Here is an 18218-nt window from a genome sequence, read left to right as displayed (position 1 = left end):
GATGGATTAAAGACTTAAATGTAAAACCCAAAATTATAAAAAGCCTAGAAGAAAATCTAGGCAATACCATTCAGGACATAGGCATGGACAAACACTTTATGAGGAAATTGTCAAAAGCAATTGCAACAAAAGCAAAAATTGACAAATGGGATCTAATTAAACTAAAGAGCTCTGCACAGCGAACGAGACTATCATCAGAGCAAACAATCTACAGAATGGGAGAAAATTTTTGCAATCTATCCGTCTGACAAAGGTCTAATATCCAGAATCTACAAGGAACTTAAGCAAATTTATAAGAAACAACCCCATTAAAAAGTGGGCAAAGGATATGAACAGAAACTTCTCAAAAAGAGACATACATGCGGCCAAGAAACATATGAAAAAAAGACTCAACATCACTAATCATTAGAAAAATGAAAATCAAAACCACAATGAGATACCATCTCACACCAGTCAGAGTGGTGATTATTGAAAGGTCAAGAAACAGATGCTGGTGAGGCTGTGGAGAAATAGGAATGCTTTTACACTGTTGGTGGGAATGTAAATTAATTCAACCATTTGGAAGATGATGTGGCTATTCCTCAAAGATTTAGAACTGGAAATACCATTTGACCCAGCAATCCCATTTCTGGGTATATACCCAAAGGAATATAAATTATTCTGTTATAAAGATACATGCACATGTATATTCATTGCAGCACTATTCATAATAGCAAAGACATGGAATCAACCCAAACGCCCATCAGTGATAGACTGGATAAAGAAAATGTGGTACATATACACCATGGAATTCTACGCAGCCATAAAAAGGAATGAGATCATGTCCTTTGCAGGGACATGGATGAAGCTGGAAGCCTTTATCCTCAGCAAATTAATGCAGGAACAGAAATCCAAACACCGCATGTTCTCACTTATAAGTGGGAGCTGAACAATGAGAACACATGGACACAGGGAGGGGAATGACATTTATTGGGGCCTGTCCAGGGAGTGTGGGTGGGGAGAGCACTGGGGAAAAGAGCTAATGCATGCTGGTCTTAATACCTTGGTGGTGGGTTGAAAGGTGCAGCAAACCACCATGGCACACGTTTACCTCTGTAACAAACCTGCACATCCTGCACGTGTAGCCCAGAACTTAAAAAAAAAAGAGAGAGAAAAAAAACCCACACATGGTCAATGTCGTTAAACATTAGCTGTATGGCCGGGCATGGTGGCTCAGGCCTGTAATCCCAGCACTTTGGAAGGCTGAGGCAGGCCCATCACGAGGTCAGGAGTTCAAGACCAGCCTGGCCAACATGGTGAAACCCCGTCTCTACTAAAAATACAAAAACTAGCTGGGCATGGTGGCAGGCGCCTGCAATCCCAGCTACTTGGGAGGCTGAGGCAGGAGAATCGCTTGAACCCAGGAGGTGGAGGTTGCAGTGAGCTGAGATCACATCACTGCACTCTAGCCTGGGCAACAGAGCACGACTCTGTCTCAAAAACAAACAAACAAACAAAAAACATTAGCTGTACAAAACAATAGAAATTAAACATATTATTGGAAGTTAAAGAAAATAGAACTAAAATACTGGACATTAACAGCATATAACTCAAGATGAGTCGATTGGAAATAAACAAGGGAGGGAATTAAAATATACTTCTTTAAACCTCAGAATGCTCAAGTTATATGTATATTATAGTGAATGTTAGGCTAGGATTTTAGAAGCAGCTCGGTAGCATGTTCTCATGTTAAATATATGCATATTCTATGACTCAGCAACTCCATTCTTTAGGTATATCTCGGTAAAAAACCTTTATTCACCCAAAAAACTGTGTAAGAACGTTCATAGGACAACTCCTAATCGCCCCATACTTAAACAGTGCAAATGTCCATCCACGGCAGAATGGATGAACAGCCACGTATTCACCCCATGGCACCTCTGAGAATGAACGGAACCTCCTTACATGTAAAACCACGGCGGGATCTCACAAAGGAGCTAAGGAAGAAGGTTTTTGCACGACCTTGTTTACAGATATCCCCAGGCAGGCCACACCCATTGACAGTGTCAGAATTGAGAAGGGCGCTGCCCTCACTGTGGGGTGGAGCAGGACCACAGAGTGGGCTGGGCCCTCCACACTCTGTGTGCTGACTCCCTAACCCAAAGTGTGACTGTCTTTAGAGACAGGGCTTTTGGGAGGTAACTGTCAAATGAGGTCATGGGGTGGCCTTAACCCTATAAAACTGGTGGCCCCTATAAAACTCTCTGTCTCTCCCCGCCCTCCGCATGCCACTGAGGACAGGCCTGTGAGGCAGGACGAGGTTCCTCACCAGAACCCAACCCTAGCAGACCTAAAACTGGGACTTCCAGCCTCCAGAAACAGGAGAAAATAAATTTCTGCTGTCTAGAAGTCCCCCAGGTGTATTTTGTTATGGCAGCCCAAGCTGACTGAGACAGATGGTGACAGGTAGGAAGACTGGGGCAGGGGCTTGTAGGGTGCCAGTCATGTTCTATTTTGGGTCTGGTTACTACAAGCGTGGTTAACTTTGTGAAAATTAAACAAGCTATAAACTTGGGATATGTACACTTTTTTGCTATGTATGTTATACTTCAAAAAGTTTACTTTTTATTTTAGAAAAACATAGACGATCCCTGAAATATGATAAAGAGACAAATTTCCTATCTCTATATAGCTCCCATGGACTAAATTCAGAACAATTTGGGCAACAGAAAAAAAATGAAGATAATGGATTATAAAACACTGGATTTCTAAAAATCTATGCATTCCTAGAGATCCAAGAGGGGAGCAGAGAGGTAGAAGAGAGAGAGGAAAAGCATGAAAATGAATTGCAAAAATAACTATTTGAAATGCTTTCTGAAATCGTAAAACACATTCAAAATAACTCCTGGATCAAAGCGACCATAGTGGCTTGGATGTGGGACAGAGTCTAAGGAGATCACTTTGGAGCTTTATGGTTTAATGCCTGCCCTGCTGAGTTTTGGATTTGCATGGGGCCTGTAGCCCCTTTCTTTTGCCCAATTTCTTCCATTTGGAATGGGAGCATTTACCCAATGCCTATACCCCCATTATATCTTGGAAGTAACTAACTCTTTTTTATTTTACAGGCTCATAGCTGGAAGGGGCTTATCTTGTCTCAGATAAGACTTTGGACTGTGGACAATTCAGTTAATGCTGAAATGAGTTAAGACTCAGGGACTGCTGAGAAGGGATAATTGCACTTTGCAATGTGAGAAGGACATAAGATTTGGGAAAGGCCAGGGGTCAAATTTTGTGGTTTAGATTTGTGTACCCACCCAAGTCTCATGCTGAATTGGTGAGAGGCCTGGTGGGAGGTGACTGAATCCAGGGGGCCAACTTCCCCCTTGCTGTTCTCATGATAGTGAGTGAGTTTTCATGAGATCTGAAAGTTTTAAAGTGTGTTTTACTTCCCCCTTCACTCTCTCCTGCTCCACCATGGGAAAATGTGCCTTGCTTCCCTTTCACCTTCCACCATAAGTTTCCTGAGGCCTCCCAGTAATGCTTCCTGTTAAGCCTGCAGAACTAAGTCAATTAAATCTTTTTTCTTCATAAATTACCCAGTCTCAGGTGGTTCTTTATAGCAGTGTGAAGACGGACTAATATAATTGGAAAGTACACAGAGACCTAACTTTAGGTTTATTTCCAGAAGAGGGCCTGACCTGCTGCTCAGGGGTATTTCTTTCTTAGTCTTGTCTTTCTCATGAAGACACAGGTATACACAGTTTCTCCATCTTCACATCCAACTTCACTAATGGGTCATACTTTCCTTCTATTCCAAAATTTAAGCCAAATAAAAACTAGCCAGAACATCGGGCAATTGTTCTCCAAAAGGGAAATAAAAGAAGTCATTTATCTCAGCAGAAAGTATAACAACTCTGTTATGAGTTTATGGGTGAATCCAGGAATTGGCTTCCCTTTGGATCACCCCTCATGGCTCTAACTCTGCCCAGAAACAGAAGGTTCAAGCCCTGGCCAACCAAAGCCAAGAGCTGCCCTCAGTTCTCATTCCTTGCTGGAAAACGGACAGCCATATCCTTTTTCACAGAGGTGCAGAGGTCAAGTTAGTCACGGCTCAGCTCAGGATGTGGTCCTGAGGACATGACTGACAGGTGGCAATCGTTACTGATGCCTTGTTGCTGTTCTTCTCCAATGACCATCGTCAGCCTCTGATTTATTCCCAGGCACCAGCAGCCAGGCTTCAGCCATCAGCCTCACCCAGCTGAACGCAGCTCCTGCTCTTGGATGGAGGAAGGTGGGTCTCAGGAGGGCAGCCACTCAGTCCCGCAACTCAGGCCCAGGCCACTGTGCTTCCTCTGGGCAGACCACTCTGTCCCTTGGTGAGCAGAGAGCTGGCATGTTAATGTCCCACTTGGAATTACTGAATTGACTCCCATCACCCTCCTATTCCTCTCTCTGTTCCTTCCTAGGACATAGCAATGCCTGAAGGGAGAAGCCTGTTCATGCCATCTGCTCCCCAGACACCAGCTCCAGCGGCATGGATGCTGCTGCCTTCCAGGTGGCTGGGAGCCCACTCTCATGTTTGGGAGCTAATGTCTGTGGAAAGGGAGGGTGCTCAGTCCACATGGGATTTTGCTCCCCTGACACAGAGCACAAGGATGCTGTAAGCTGAGAGTGAAGTCACTGTCCACCTCCCAGGGGCCACATTGCAGGTCCAAATACAGAAAAGAGAGTGTCCTAAAGGAAGCCTTTGACTCTCTTTGGCTGAGTTTATGGAAAGGAAAACAGTACGAGCTGTTGATGGATCTACCATTCTGGGGTCTGCAAGACAGTGGCCCTCCTCTCACTAGTCCAGTAGGCAGTGCTGCAGTGAGGACTCTGTGTGGGGGCTCCAACCCCACATTTCTCCTCTGCACTGCGCTAGTAGAGGGTCTCCATGAGGGCTCTGCCCCTGCAGCAGACTTCTGCCTGGACATCCAGGCATTTCCATACCTCTTCTGAAATCTAGGCAGAAGTTCCCAAACCTCAACTCTTGACTTCTGTGCACCTGCAGGCCCCACACCATGTGGAAGTCACCAAGGCTTGGGACTTGCACTCTCTGAAGCCATGGCCCAAGCTGTACCTTGACCTCTTTTAGCCACAGCTGGAGTTGGAGCAGCTGGGACACAGGGAACCTTGTCCTGAGACTGTACAGAGCTAGCTGGGCTGTGGACCTGGGCCATGAAACCATTTTTCCCTCCTAGGTCTCTGAGTCTGTGATGGGTGGGGCTACTGTGAAGATCTCTGACATGCCCTGGAGATATTTTCCCATTGTCTTGGTCATTAACCAAGCTTATGCTATGCAAATTTCCACAGCAGGCTTGAATTTCTCCCCAGAAAATGGGTTTTTCTTTTCTACCAGATGGCTGGGCTGCAAATTTCCCAAACTTTTATGCTCTGCTTCCGTTTTAAATACAAGTTCCAGTTTCAGATAATCTCTTTCTTCACACATATGAGTGTACACTTTTAGAAACAGCCAGATCACCTTTTGAAAGCTTTATTGCTTAGAAATTTCTTCTGTCAGATACTCTAAATCATCTCTCTCAAGTTCAAAGTTCCACAGATCTCTAGGGCAGGGGCAAAATGTCACCAGGTTCTTTGCTAATGCATAGCAGAAGTGACTTTTTCTCTAGTTTCCAATAAGTTCCTCATCTCCATCTGAGATCACCTCAGCCTGGACTTCATTGTCCATATCATTATCAGTATTTGGGTCACAACAATTTAACAAATCCCTAAGAAGTTCCCTCATCTTTCTGTCTTCTTCTGAGCCCTCCACACTCTTCCAACCTTTACCTGTTACCCAGTTCCAAAGTCACTTCCATATTTTCAGGTATCACTACAGCAATGCCCACTCCTAGGTACCAATTTTCTGTATTAGCCATTCTCTCATTGCTATAAAGAACTGCCTGAGACTGGTTTGTTTATTTATTTATTTATTTATTTAGAGATGGAGTTTCACTCCTGTTGCTCAGGCTGGAGTACAGTAGCATGATCTTGGCTCACTGCAACCTCTGCCTCCTGGGTTCAAGTGATTCTCCTGCCTCAGCCACCTGAGTAGCTGAGATTACAGGTGTCTACCACCATGCCCGGCTAATTTTTTGTATTTTTAGTAGAGACAGGGTTTCATCATGTTGACCAGGCTAGTCTCAAACTCCTGACCTCAGGTGATTCACCTGCCTTGGCCTCCCAAAGTGCTGGGATTGCAGGCTACAGCCACCGTGCCCGGCCAAGACTGGATAATTTATAAAGAAATGATGAGCTTAATTGGCTCATGTTTCCACAGGTTGTAGAGAATATATGGCTGGTGAGGCCTCAGGAAACTTACAATCATGGTGGAAGGTGAAGGGGAAGCAGGTATGTCTTCACATGGCCAGAGCAGGAGAAAGATGCAGGGAGAGGCATGTACTTTCAAACAACGAGATCTCAGGAGAACTCTATCAGAATAGCACCAAAGGAGGAAATCAGCCCCCATGATCCAATCACCTCCCACCAACCCCCACCTCCAACATTGGGGATTACAATTCGACATTAGATTTGGGTGGGGACACAAATCCAAAGCATATCAACCTGTTTGTAGTATTCTGCTCCCTGGACATCATGAAGGCAGGTGTGAAATTCTAACACTAAAGGTTGGCGATGGTCTTAAAGTACCTACCTGTTGGTTGACTGGAGCAACTTTTAAGCATTGAAATAGAGATCTGTTGAGGATGTCACTGATGTTGTTACCCAGCACTCTCTCTAGCCCCCAACACAACTGGATATCAAGATTTATAAGTTCTTAGATGGCTGTTGAGCAGCAGAAGTTAAGATATCCCAAAAAGGCTCCTGGCTTAAGCACATTTTAAAAAACTAACAAATCAGTGTAAAATAATATTTTGTTAGAAGGACTCATCAATAGCTAAATCAGCTCTGAGCAGATTCTCCCAGTGAAGGCATCCCTGCTCTGGCACCAGAGGACATGAAGGCTGCGTGGGCAAAGGACGGAAGGAGACACTGCCAGAAAAGGCCAGGGGAGTGGCCACCAGAGAGGAGAGGGGAGAGGTGAGGGGAGAGGTGGGGGATGAGGTTGGGGGAGAGGTTGGGGGAGAGGTGGGGGGGAGGGGAGGGGGGGGCGGAGGGGGGAGAGGCCAGGAGGGTCTGGAACAGCATTGCCGGTGCAGAGTCAGTCACTGGCCCAAGGGAAGCCCCAGGTCGCTGGGCTAGGATTGTGTCTTGGATTTGGGGTCCTGGCCTGGATTTGGGGTTGTGGCCTGGATTTGGGGTCGCCCCAGCGCCACCCACGCCCACCCAGAGCCGTGGAGAACAGGGCTTCAGGACAGGTCTGGATGCCGGCGAGGCTGGGCGCACGGGCTTCGTGGACTTGGTGCGCGGGGTGGGGCCCGTTACCTGGCTTCCAGGGTCCTTGGCGCGGGTGTAGACGCAGCCTCCCGCACTTGGGGGCGGTCACACCCTGCCCGGCCTGGGGCAGGGCCCGAGTCCCCACGAAGCCGCCCTCAGGGCGGCCCTGACGCAGCCCACAGGCTCGGGCGGGTCCCTCCGGCCTCGGGCACACGGGGTCGCCAGGCGCAGGCGCCATCCAGCCGCTCCTCCCTTTCCGCCCGTTCCCGCCTGGTGCCTCGCGCGGCCTGCAAGTCCCTGTTCCCCGGGAAATATTCGGAGCGTGTTTCTCCAGCTGACGGCAAAAAAACCCACAAAGTGAGGAAAAAATACATCTGTACAACAGGGAAGTCCAGGACGCGGGAACACAGCGCCATGTTCCTCCGGAACCACTCGGTGCCTTCTTTCCCCAGGAAAACGCTGTCGAGGTAGGAAAAAAAAAACACTAAATAAAAAAACCATGTGTGGAGTGTGAAGAGCTCTGGGAAGGTTTTCATAGAGGACACCAAGATGACAGGCGCAGCAAAGTTTCAGTCATAAGTAAAGCTCGGGTGACAGGGAACAGGGAGGCGAGAGGGCCAGGAAGGGCAGGCGGGGAGCGGGCATGGCGGCCCCTGCAGGGCGGGAGGAGGAGGCTGCGGCCACGAGAACAGAGAAAGGAGGGTTCCAGTAGAAATAATAACGCCAGAGAGAAAACCATAACTCCGGTGACACAGACAGAAATTTCCAGTAATAATAATAGGGTGATAGAGAAAGAAGGCTTCCAAAACAAAGAACAAGTGAAATAAAGGTTTTAGTCATGAATTACAGCACGTGCAATAGATGAGTGGTGATTTCGCATCATAAATGCAACTCAGTAGATACAGAAAGGTGTCCAACCCTAAACTACAACATGGTTTGGAGAAAGAGAGGTGCCGTCATAAAGCAGAACTCAGGGGATGGGGAAGATGGCCCCAGTCCCAAATGACAACTCAATGACAGAGAACAAAAGATCAAACTAAAGTGATAGAGAAAAAGGGTTTCCAACCATCACACAAATGAAGAGAAAGACTGATCACATAATAAAGTATTCAGTCATTAATACATGATAACCTGGTGATAGAAAAAGAGGCTTAGTCATAAATTACTCAGATAATGGAGAAAAAAGCCTTATTCATGTATGACTCAGGTGATACATCAAGAAAGGTTTCCTGTCATAAAGGATAACACAGCTACAAGAGAAATAAAGGTTTTAGTAATAAGTGACAATTCATATAACAGAGAAAGAAGGCTTCTGGCCATAAGGATAACTCCTTATGTAATAGAGAAAAGTTTTAGTCATAAATAATAGAGAAAGAAAGGATTCTGACAGAAAATGAGAGAAATAGAAAGGTTCTAGGTAACAAATGGTAACTGAAATGATAGAGCAAGGTCACAAATAACAACTCAGGTAATAGAGAAGAAAGATTTCTAGTCATAAATAATACATCTGCTACAGAAATAAGGGTTTTAGTCATAAATTATTGCTCAGGTGATTCATAAAGTTATATCATAAGTGATAACTCAGGTGGTAGAAAAGGAAAGGTTTTGGTTATAAATTATGATTCAAGGGATAGAAAAACAAAGTTTTCAAGTTATAAATGATCATTTTGATGGTCAAGAAAGAAGGTTTTCAGTCATGAATGAAAACTGGGTGAAGTTTTCCAGTCACAGATTATAACTCAGGCAATGGACAGAGAAGGAAAGATTTTTGTCATCAGTCAACTCAGGTGAAGAAGGAAAAGTTTTTCAATAAGAAATAACTTGGTTGGGTGAAAGAAGTCTTGAGGTCATGAATGATAATTAGATGATAGAGAAAGAAATGTTCTAGTCATAAGGGTTAAATCAGATGCTTAGAGAAAGAAAGGTTTTTAGTCATAAATAGAACTCAGCTGCTAGAAAGAATACAGCTACCAGTCATAATTGATAACTCAGGTGAGAGAAAGAAATATTTCTGGTCATAAATTGTAACCCAGGTGACAGAAAAGAAAGCGTCACTCACACATGACAATTCAGGTGATGAGGAAGGTTTCCAGCCACAGTGGTAACTCAGGTGCTAGGGAAAGAAGGTTTGGGCAATAATGGTAACTCAGGTAATAGAGAAAAAAGATTATAGTCATAAATGACAGAGAAGGAAAGGCTTTTATTCATAAAGGATATCTAGGTGATAGAGATACAAAGTTTCAGTCATAAATGATAGCTCAGATGATAGAATGTTTCACTCAAAAATAATTCATGTAATACAGAGAGAAGACTTCCATCATAAGCAACTCAGGTGAGAGAGAAGGAAGTTTTCCTGTCATAAATGATAATTCAGGTAACAGAAAGAAGGTGCCAGTCATAAATGGTAATTCAGGTGATAAAGAAAAAGTGGTTTTGTACGGCTGGGCACAGTAACTCATGTCCATAATCCCAGCATTTTGGGAGGCTGAGGCAGGAGGATCGCTTGAGGCCAGGAATTCAAGACCAGCCTGGGCAATATAGCAAGATCCTGTCTCTACTAAAAATAAAAGGATAGCCAGTGTGGTGCTGCAGGCCCGTGGTCCAATCTACGCGGGAGGCTGAGGCTGGAGGACTGCTTGAGCCCAGGAGGTGAAGGCCAAGCTGTGATGGCATCACTCACTCCAGCCTGGGTGACAGAACACCACCATATCAAAAACAAAACAAATAAACAAAAAACACACAAAAAAACCAACCCCCCGCCGCCACCCAAAACCCAAAAAGGCTTAGACAGAAATTTGGTGGTAGAGAAAAAGGTTTCCCATACATTTTTCCAGTCATATGTGATAATTCAGGTGATAAAAAGAAAGGTTGTAGTCATAAATAATAATTCAGGTGATAGAGAAAGAAAAGTGTCCAGCTGTAAAGAACTGAGGTGACTGAAAAAGGTCTGAATCATGAATGACAACTAGATGATGGGGAAAGACATTTTCCAGTAATAATTCAGTTGATAGAGAATGAAAGGTTTTAGACATAAATGATACCAGGTGAGAGAGATGCAGGGTGTCCAGTCATAAATAAATAACTCAAGTGCTAGAGACAGACGCTGTAGTTGTAAATAAGTCCAGTAATAGAGACAAGTCTCCCATTACAGGTAACTCAGGCAAGAGAGAAGAAAGTTTTCCAGCCATAAATGATAGCTCAGGTGATAAAGATAAAAATATTTCACTCATAAATGATAACTAAGTTGACAAAGTTGCAAGTCATAAATGATAATTTATGATTCTTATAGATATGATTTTAAAAGTTTCAATCAAAATTAAATAACTCAGGTGACAAAGGTTTTCGGTCACAAGTGATACCTCAGGTGATAAAGAAAGGTTTTAGTAAAAAATGACCCAGAGGCAGTAGGAGAAAGGTTTTAGTCATAAATGATAACTCAGGTGAGAGAGACAGAAAGCTTCCAGTCACAGATAACTCACATGAAAGAGAAGGTTTTAGTCATAAATCATAATTCAGATGACAGACACTCAGACTCGGAGCTGAGGCCACCAGAGAGTCAGCACAGGCTCAGGGCAGGGCCCAGGGCTGCTGGTGCTGGGGCCCTGGCTGAGCCACCGGCTGTGCGTATCTGGGGCGGCGTCGCCCTCTAGCGGGCAAGGGAAAGGGGTCCTGCAGCAGAAACGCCACAACACCCTTCCTATCTGGGCCTGTCCGGGTCCGCCTGTCTGTCCGCAGGCCCGTCTCTTCCTTCCTCCCCTCAGTCCCCAGCCTCCTCCTTCCACCTGGGTTCGAGGACCTGGGCAGCATGGGGCACCCCCATCTCCCGTGAGAGAGCTCTCAGACCCCTCTTTCATTCCCTTGGGGGGCACGGAGACCCCCTGTGCATCCCATTTGTTCTCTAGCTGGCGTCACTGTCCTCACTCACAGGCAGCAATGCCAGGGGCTGGGCATTGGCTGGGAGGGCCTGGGTGCAAGTTGGTTCTGGTCCTCGGGCCCATGCATGGGGACCTGAGGGCTGCCCCCCAGCACCCCCTTCTCCTGCCCCTCCTCAGGGCACACCCACCTCCCTCTCAAGGGCAGCTGCTCTGGACTCCTTCCGGAACTGCCTGGACATCCCCAGGCCACTCTGGCGGGGCCTTCCTTAAGGGCCATGGCCTCAGCAGCTGTGTCCCTGAGGTCTGAAGACATGACCTCGACCCTGACCAGTGACCGCAGGGCACAGTGGGAAGGTGTGAATCACCCTGTGCACGCCATGGCAAATGGTGCAGATGGGGCCTTGACTGTCGTGGGAGGCGGAGGGGCTGGAACAGGGCACAGGCGTGGCTCTGGATGGCAGCTCTTCTGAGGCCACGCTGAGGAACGGGTGCCCAGCGGTTGTCCATGGCCTTCCGTGACTGTGAGCATTGTTTACCAGGTACCTGTCTCTGTGGTCACAGGTACTTACCGACTATGAGGGCCACCTGCACACTTCTCTCCGTGGCAAAAGTAAGCCGGCTGCCCGGCAGAAGCATCACCCTCGGGGCCTCAGGTCTGTTGGAACCAGCACCGCACCCCGCCCCCACCCGCCAACTCCCCATGCCCTAGACCTGCCCAGTCTTCTGACCCTCTGCAGTGAGGACGGCACAGGAACAGGCCCAGGAGCTGAGCTGAGTGAGCCAGGGGAGATGTCCTAGGGCCTCTGGAGCATCACACAGAAACCCTCGCCCTGGTCCTGAAGTGTTGGTTTTGAGTCCCCCTCTGCCAGCACGTGGACACAAAGTCTCTAAGCGTCCACCATCCCGAAAGTGCATGGGGCCCCACCAGTGAGGTTTGGGACATCAGCCAAGGAGCAGAGGACCCCTGATCCCATGGTGAAATCCCACCAAGAGCAGGCGAGCTGGGCAGAGGTGGCGCTGGAAGAGGAAACCGTGTCTTCCGAGGCCCTCTGTGTCCTGGCCTGAGAGGGGTTATGGGAATCTCAGTTATAGGAACTGGGACAAGGGACCCCTGGGCTGTCCAGGGTCTGAGGAGCCACCAGAGGCCTCACTGCCCTGACCCAACCTGGCTCACGGCCAGGCCACCCACCCAGGCAAAAAGCTGATACTGACAAAAGTGGTACCAACAGAAGGTACCTGGAACCTGAGACAGCAGCGTGAGCAGTGCATGACGGGTTTCTCTCAGTGGTCATGACATCCCATCCTGTCTGGTAGCCCATCCACTTCCGGGAATTGGTCAAGCCTGGGTTTTGGCAAATGTTTCTTTAAAGAGCCAGACTGCAGACAGTTTAGGCTTTGTGAGCTGTGACTTCTGTCAGTCCCTTGACGCTGCTGCTGTTGTTCAAACCAAGTGTGGCTATGTCCAGAAAACTTTGCTCATGGAACCAGCTCCACCCTGGAGTCACCCAGACACCGTGGGCTGCTGCTGTGTGTCCCCATACCTGGAACAGGCCAGACTCAGGCTAAGGGCTGTAGCTCGCTGACGCTGGGTCCAGCCAATCAGGAAGGTGCTGTCCCGGGCCACAGCAGCTGGTCCAGGGACCCGAGGTGTGCATTCTGGACTCAGAGATGGCCTGTCTAGCTTGAGGGGCTGTTGCCATTCCCTCCTCTACCCCAAGATACGAGCAAGGAAGCATGGAGCCCTGGGGCTGCTGACTATCATGCATGACCATGAGTGAGGCTGGCTTGAGGACGAAGGCAGCATCGAAGGCAGTGTGGAGGGAATTGCACCTGGCAATGTCATCATCTCACCAAATAAAACATGGACGAGGGCTCCTACTACCCGCCACGAAAGTTCAGTCCAGACTTACCTCCCTGCCATAAAGAACCAGAAACCCAGGAGAGACACATGGAAAAGCTGTTGTAGACACTGGCAGCAGCAACAGGGCTGTGATGTGGGGGCTCTACCATCACATCGCCTGGATGTGATTTCTGGAGTCTGATGCAGACGGGCAAGCATTGCCCAGAAGCCTCTCCGGAGAGGAGGCACAGAGGTCAGAGTTCAGCAAGGACAGGGCTGCTGGAACTTGGGGGCACAGTACCAGAGAGCCGGAAACCAGAGAGTGAGCTCCAGGCAGCGGCATAGAAGGCCTTCTGGAAGACTGGGCTGCATCCTGACCTGTGAATGAGTGGGATTCAACTCCTCAAGGCCAGGCAGAAAACAGCTCCTGGGAAAAGGATAGTTACAACTGGTCCTCGGTATCACAGGGGATTTCAGATACCAAAAGTCCATAGATGCTTAAATCCCTGCTATAAAATGGTATAGTATTTGCTTATAACCTACACACATCCCCCCATGTACCTTATACCAGGGGTCCCCAACCCCTGGGCCACACACCGGGGAGGTGAGTGGCAGGCGATGGCAGGTGAGCATTACTGCCTGAGCTCCACCTCCTGTCAGGTCAGCAGCAGATTTTCACAGAATCATGAACCTCATGGTGAACTGCGCATGCCAAGGGACCAAGGTTGGGTGCTCCTTATGAAAATCTAATGCCTGATGATCTGAGGTGGAACCGTTTCATCCTGAAACCATCCCACCATCCCTAACCCCTAGGTTGGTGGAAAAATGTCTTCCACAAAACTGGGTTCCCTGGTGCCAAAAAGGCTGGGGACTGCTGCCTTATACCATCTCTAGATTACTTCTAATACCTAACACAATGTAAATGCTATGTAAATAATTGTTACGCTATTTTAAAATTTGTATTGTTTTTTCTTGTTGCATTGCATTTTTAATTGCTTTTTCCTCAAATGTTCTCGATCGGTGGTTGGTTGATTCCACAGACACAGAACCCACAGATACGGAGGACAACTGTACCAAGAAGTGGTAAGCAAAGTGATCCACTGAGCTTACACAGGGCAGGAAGCACTCCAGGTCCTGCAGCCAGAGTCAGGAGGGCTTGGCATATACCAAGAACAAGAGGATACAAGGATCAAGAGTGGATACCCAGAGGAGCCACGTCTTGAAAGTGGGCTAAACCAGCTCCAGAGGAGAAGTTACTTGAGACGTCCCAACAAGGCTTGTAAACAAGACTTAAGGGCATACATGGACCCACAAGTAACCAAACTACCTGCTAGAACTAAGCTGAACACTCTTTAAAGGAAGACAAAACTAGCCCTCAACAATATAAGGTTTACAATGTCTGCCATCCAGTAAAAAATTACTAGATATGTGAAGTAGCAAATTGTGATATATAAACTGAAGGAAAGAAAAATCAGTCAGTAGAAATAATCCAGAAATGATAAAGATGATAAGATTAGAATACAAGGACATTACAGAGTTTAGAGAAATGCTTGTTTTATGCTCAAGGATATAAAGGAAAACACGAATGTCAGTAAAAAGGGAGATATAACAAAAAAACAAACAAGTTCTAGAAATGAAAAGTAAACTACACAAAATGAAAATCTCACTGACAGGACAGCAGATTAGACATTGTAGTGAGAAAAAAGATTGTAAACTTGAAGACAGGAATAGAAAGTATTCACACTGGAAGCAAAGAGAAAAAAGACTAAAAATAAATGAACATTTCAATGACCTGTGTGACAATATGAACTGGTAGTTGTTAGCCACATGTGAGCATTTCAAATGTGGCTAGCATAACAGAGAAATTGAACTTTAATTTTAATTAATTTATGCAGCTACCTGTGGTTAGTGGCTACCACATCAGACAGTATAGTCTTAGAGCAACTGAAATAATACAACAAGATATATAGGAAGTAAATCCATAGTAGAGATAAAATGGAATACTTTAAAATATTCAATTAATACAGAAGGCAGGAAAAGAGGAAAAAGGTAACAAAGAACAATGAATAGCAAAAATGGTGAATATCTAAATAAAAGGCAGTCTGTCAGACTGGATAAAAATATGAGACCCAACTATATGCTAACTACCACAAACTCATTTAAAATATAAAAGCACAGATAGGTTAAAAGTCAAAGGAGGGAAAATGAGATACCACGTAAATGCTAATCAAAGCCAGCATGGCTAACCTAGTATGGAAGTAGACATCAGAACAAGGGATAAAAGAGGAAATCCCTTGATAAAGCACCAGTTTACAATGAAGACAAGAGTCCCACATGTTTACGCCCCAACTGCTCCAAAATACCGTGTAGGAGCAGATGGTGCTGAAAGAAGACAGTCAAGTCCATGCTCACAGTGGAGGTTCCAACACTTCTCTCCCACCAGTTGACAGAGTAGGGGGAAGAAAATCAGTGACAGGTCATGAGACCCGACTGGCATGTAGGAACCACTGTGCCCGACTGCAGGAGGTGCATTCTTTCCAGAGCACGCCACGTGCTGGGCCACCAAGTAACTCTCAATACATTTAAAAGATTGAGAATAATACAACATGTTATCTGACCACAACCAATTTAAAGAAAATCAGTAACAGACAGCTATCTGGAAAATCCCTAAGTATTTGGAAACGAAACAGTTCTCTTCTAAATAACCCATGGGTCCAAGAAGAAATTACATGGGAAATTGGAAAATATTTTGAACAGGATGAATGAAAAGTCACACATTTCCATCTGTCTGTGGGAAGCAGCTGTGCAATGTGCGAACAGAATGTTTTCAATGCTGAGAAACAAAGCTCTCGACCAAGGAGCTCAGCTTCCACTTTAAGAAGCTGGGAAAAGGACAAATCTAACATACGTAGAAGGAAGAAAATAAAGTTAAAGGCCAAATTAATGAAATAGAAAACAAACAATAGATAAAATCTCTGAAACCTAAAGCTGGTACTTGAATAAAAAGTGGCACATCGCTCCAGAGCTTACAGACAGAAGGAAAGAGGCCAAGACATCCACTATGGCATTTTTATTCAACCTCATACTTGTCATGGCCTATGCAGCAAGGCAAGAAAATGGAAAAAAAAAAAAAAGCATACAGATTAAAAAAATAAGCAAATTGTCTTTATGCACAGCTGGCACAATTAAGTGCATAAAAAATCGTTAAGAACGCTATCAAAAAACTACTAGAATATGTTTAAAAGTTTTATTTCTATACTGAAATTGCCATTTTCAACCTCTATTTCTTAGGAACGTTGTGCTATGGTAGGTCTCTGAACTCGGGCAAGTACTTTGTTATCAGTTGATCTCTTATCCCCATTTTGCAGAGGTCATGCAGTTAAACACAACAATCATCCTACTGTTGACATGTGAGATTCCCTGAATTCCCACTCTGGTTAACAGCCTGAAGGGACTTCAAGGACACAGCCTGGTTTCCCTACCACAGGTTATCTTATTTTCAGGAACTTGACGCCTGCGGTGACTGCATAAGAAGTCCCTGCCACTGCTGAGTCCCACCACATCTAGTGGGCCTGCCTGAGACGCATGAGCCAGCGGCCTCCAGAATTCAAGTGCGGTTCCAGAAGTGGTGTCAATGAAATGGCACGTTTATCACTTATCTATCTTTTGATTGATTGATTTTATATAACAAGCAAATCAAACAGCACAAACTCAGATGGCATGAGCTGTTTGGACCCAGCAGATCTCATCTGAGAACAGAGCAGGCTCCACAAGGCTGACCTCCATGACCTCGGTGTCCTGTCAAGACCTGCCCAGTGATACTGGAGCTGGGGTCCACAGCACCTCACCCACACTCACCCTCCACAACTGCAGGGAACCTTCTGTTATGCCTTCCAAGCTATGTCCTCGGCAGTTAAGGTTTGGCAATTTTTTCTTTTCTTCTGCAGCAAGAATACTGCACCTTTTGTCTTCTAGACATGTGTCTGCCTGTGATGGTTAATACTAAATGTCAATCGGATTGAAGGATACAAAGTATTGATCCTGGGTGCGTCTGTGCGGGTGTTGTCAAAGGAGATTAACATTTGAGTCAGTGGGCTGGGAAAGGCAGGCCCACCCTCAGTCTGGGTGGGCACAATGTAATCAGTTGCCAGTGCGGCTAGAACAGGCAGAAAAATGTGAACAGGCGAGATGGGCCTAACCTCCCAGCCTACAACTTTCTCCTGTGCTGGATGCTTCCTGCCCTTGAACACCGGACTCCAAGTTCTTCAGTTTTGGGACTCAGAGTGGCTCTCCTTGCTCCTCAAGCTTGCAGATGGCCTAATGTGGGACCTTGTGATCATGTGAGTTAATAAACTCCCCTTTATATACGTATCTATCTATTGCATGAGTTCTGTCCCTCTAGAGAATCCTAATACACTGCCTTTACTCTCAGATGAGTCTTTTGGCTTATTCACTATACCCCACCCCAACTGTTTTAAGTTTCTCGAAGAACTTCTGCGTATGAAGGCCGCATGCCACTGTGGACCCCAATCTGACTCCTGGAGAGTGGAGGTGGGGAGCTGTTAGGGTTGTACCCACTGGTGAAAAGATCCTTTAACAGCACCGACGTGCAAGGACTGGGCCCACTTCTCAACCTGCCACCCCCAGAGCCAGGCTCTGCTTTCCGTGGCAGGAGTGGCTCCAGGTTCTGCATCTGGAGGTAAGGCCTAGCAGACGGTGCAGTGAGCAGAACCTGCCTATGCCTCGGCCTCGGTGATCCTCCTCCTGGATCTGCACCCGGGTCGCTGGCACCTTCCCAGCTTCTTCTGGAGATGCAGTTACACCATAAGGTCCTCACAGCATAAATCAGGCTTCAAGTTAAGTAATCATGTGAGTCATCTTTAGTGAAATTAAAAGCACTTGGAAGAGATACTTAGCATCAAAACAAGAAAATTCTAAAAAATATGTGAATACTTAAAAAGTTCTAAAACAGGCCGGGCGCGGTGGCTCAAGCCTGTCATCCCAGCACTTTGGGAGGCCGAGACGGGCGGATCACGAGGTCAGGAGATCGAGACCATCCTGGCTAACACGGTGAAACCCCGTCTCTACTAAAAAAATACAAAAACTAGCCGGGCGCGGTGGCGGGCGCCAGCTACCCGGGAGGCTGAGGC

At 46.4% G+C, this 18218-nt stretch overlaps 1 protein-coding gene and 1 long non-coding RNA gene across 2 annotated transcripts; both read left to right on the top strand.

Moving 5' to 3' along the window:
• The first annotated feature begins 1922 nt into the window (after positions 1–1922).
• On the top strand, positions 1923–4960 carry LOC117064691. Its single transcript, XR_004429617.1, has 3 exons — positions 1923–2445; positions 4200–4270; positions 4446–4960. It is a non-coding gene; the product is annotated as an uncharacterized LOC117064691 (long non-coding RNA).
• Positions 4961–6651: 1691 nt separating this feature from the next.
• LOC117064658 lies at positions 6652–13974 on the top strand. Its single transcript, XM_033178649.1, has 4 exons — positions 6652–6662; positions 6969–7056; positions 7219–7820; positions 11790–13974. Exons 1-4 carry the CDS (start codon positions 6652–6654, stop codon positions 11935–11937), a joined length of 849 nt encoding a protein of 282 aa, XP_033034540.1. The 3' UTR covers positions 11938–13974.
• Positions 13975–18218: the final 4244 nt, after the last annotated feature.

The sequence above is a fragment of the Trachypithecus francoisi genome, unplaced genomic scaffold (genome assembly GCF_009764315.1).
Source record: "Trachypithecus francoisi isolate TF-2019V2 unplaced genomic scaffold, Tfra_2.0 Lachesis_group2, whole genome shotgun sequence".
NCBI classification, from domain to species: Eukaryota; Metazoa; Chordata; class Mammalia; order Primates; family Cercopithecidae; genus Trachypithecus; species Trachypithecus francoisi.
Note: the sequence above shows the minus strand (reverse complement) of the source record. Positions and strands in the feature narration are given on the sequence as shown.

Excerpts from the sequence above, each read along its gene's own strand:
- LOC117064658 (XM_033178649.1), top strand. Across the intron at positions 7,057-7,218 it reads CCAGAGAGGAGAGGGGAGAG|GATTGTGTCTTGGATTTGGG; the intron begins GTGAGGGGAGAG and ends TCGCTGGGCTAG. Across the intron at positions 7,821-11,789 it reads CCCAGGAAAACGCTGTCGAG|GTACTTACCGACTATGAGGG; the intron begins GTAGGAAAAAAA and ends CTGTGGTCACAG.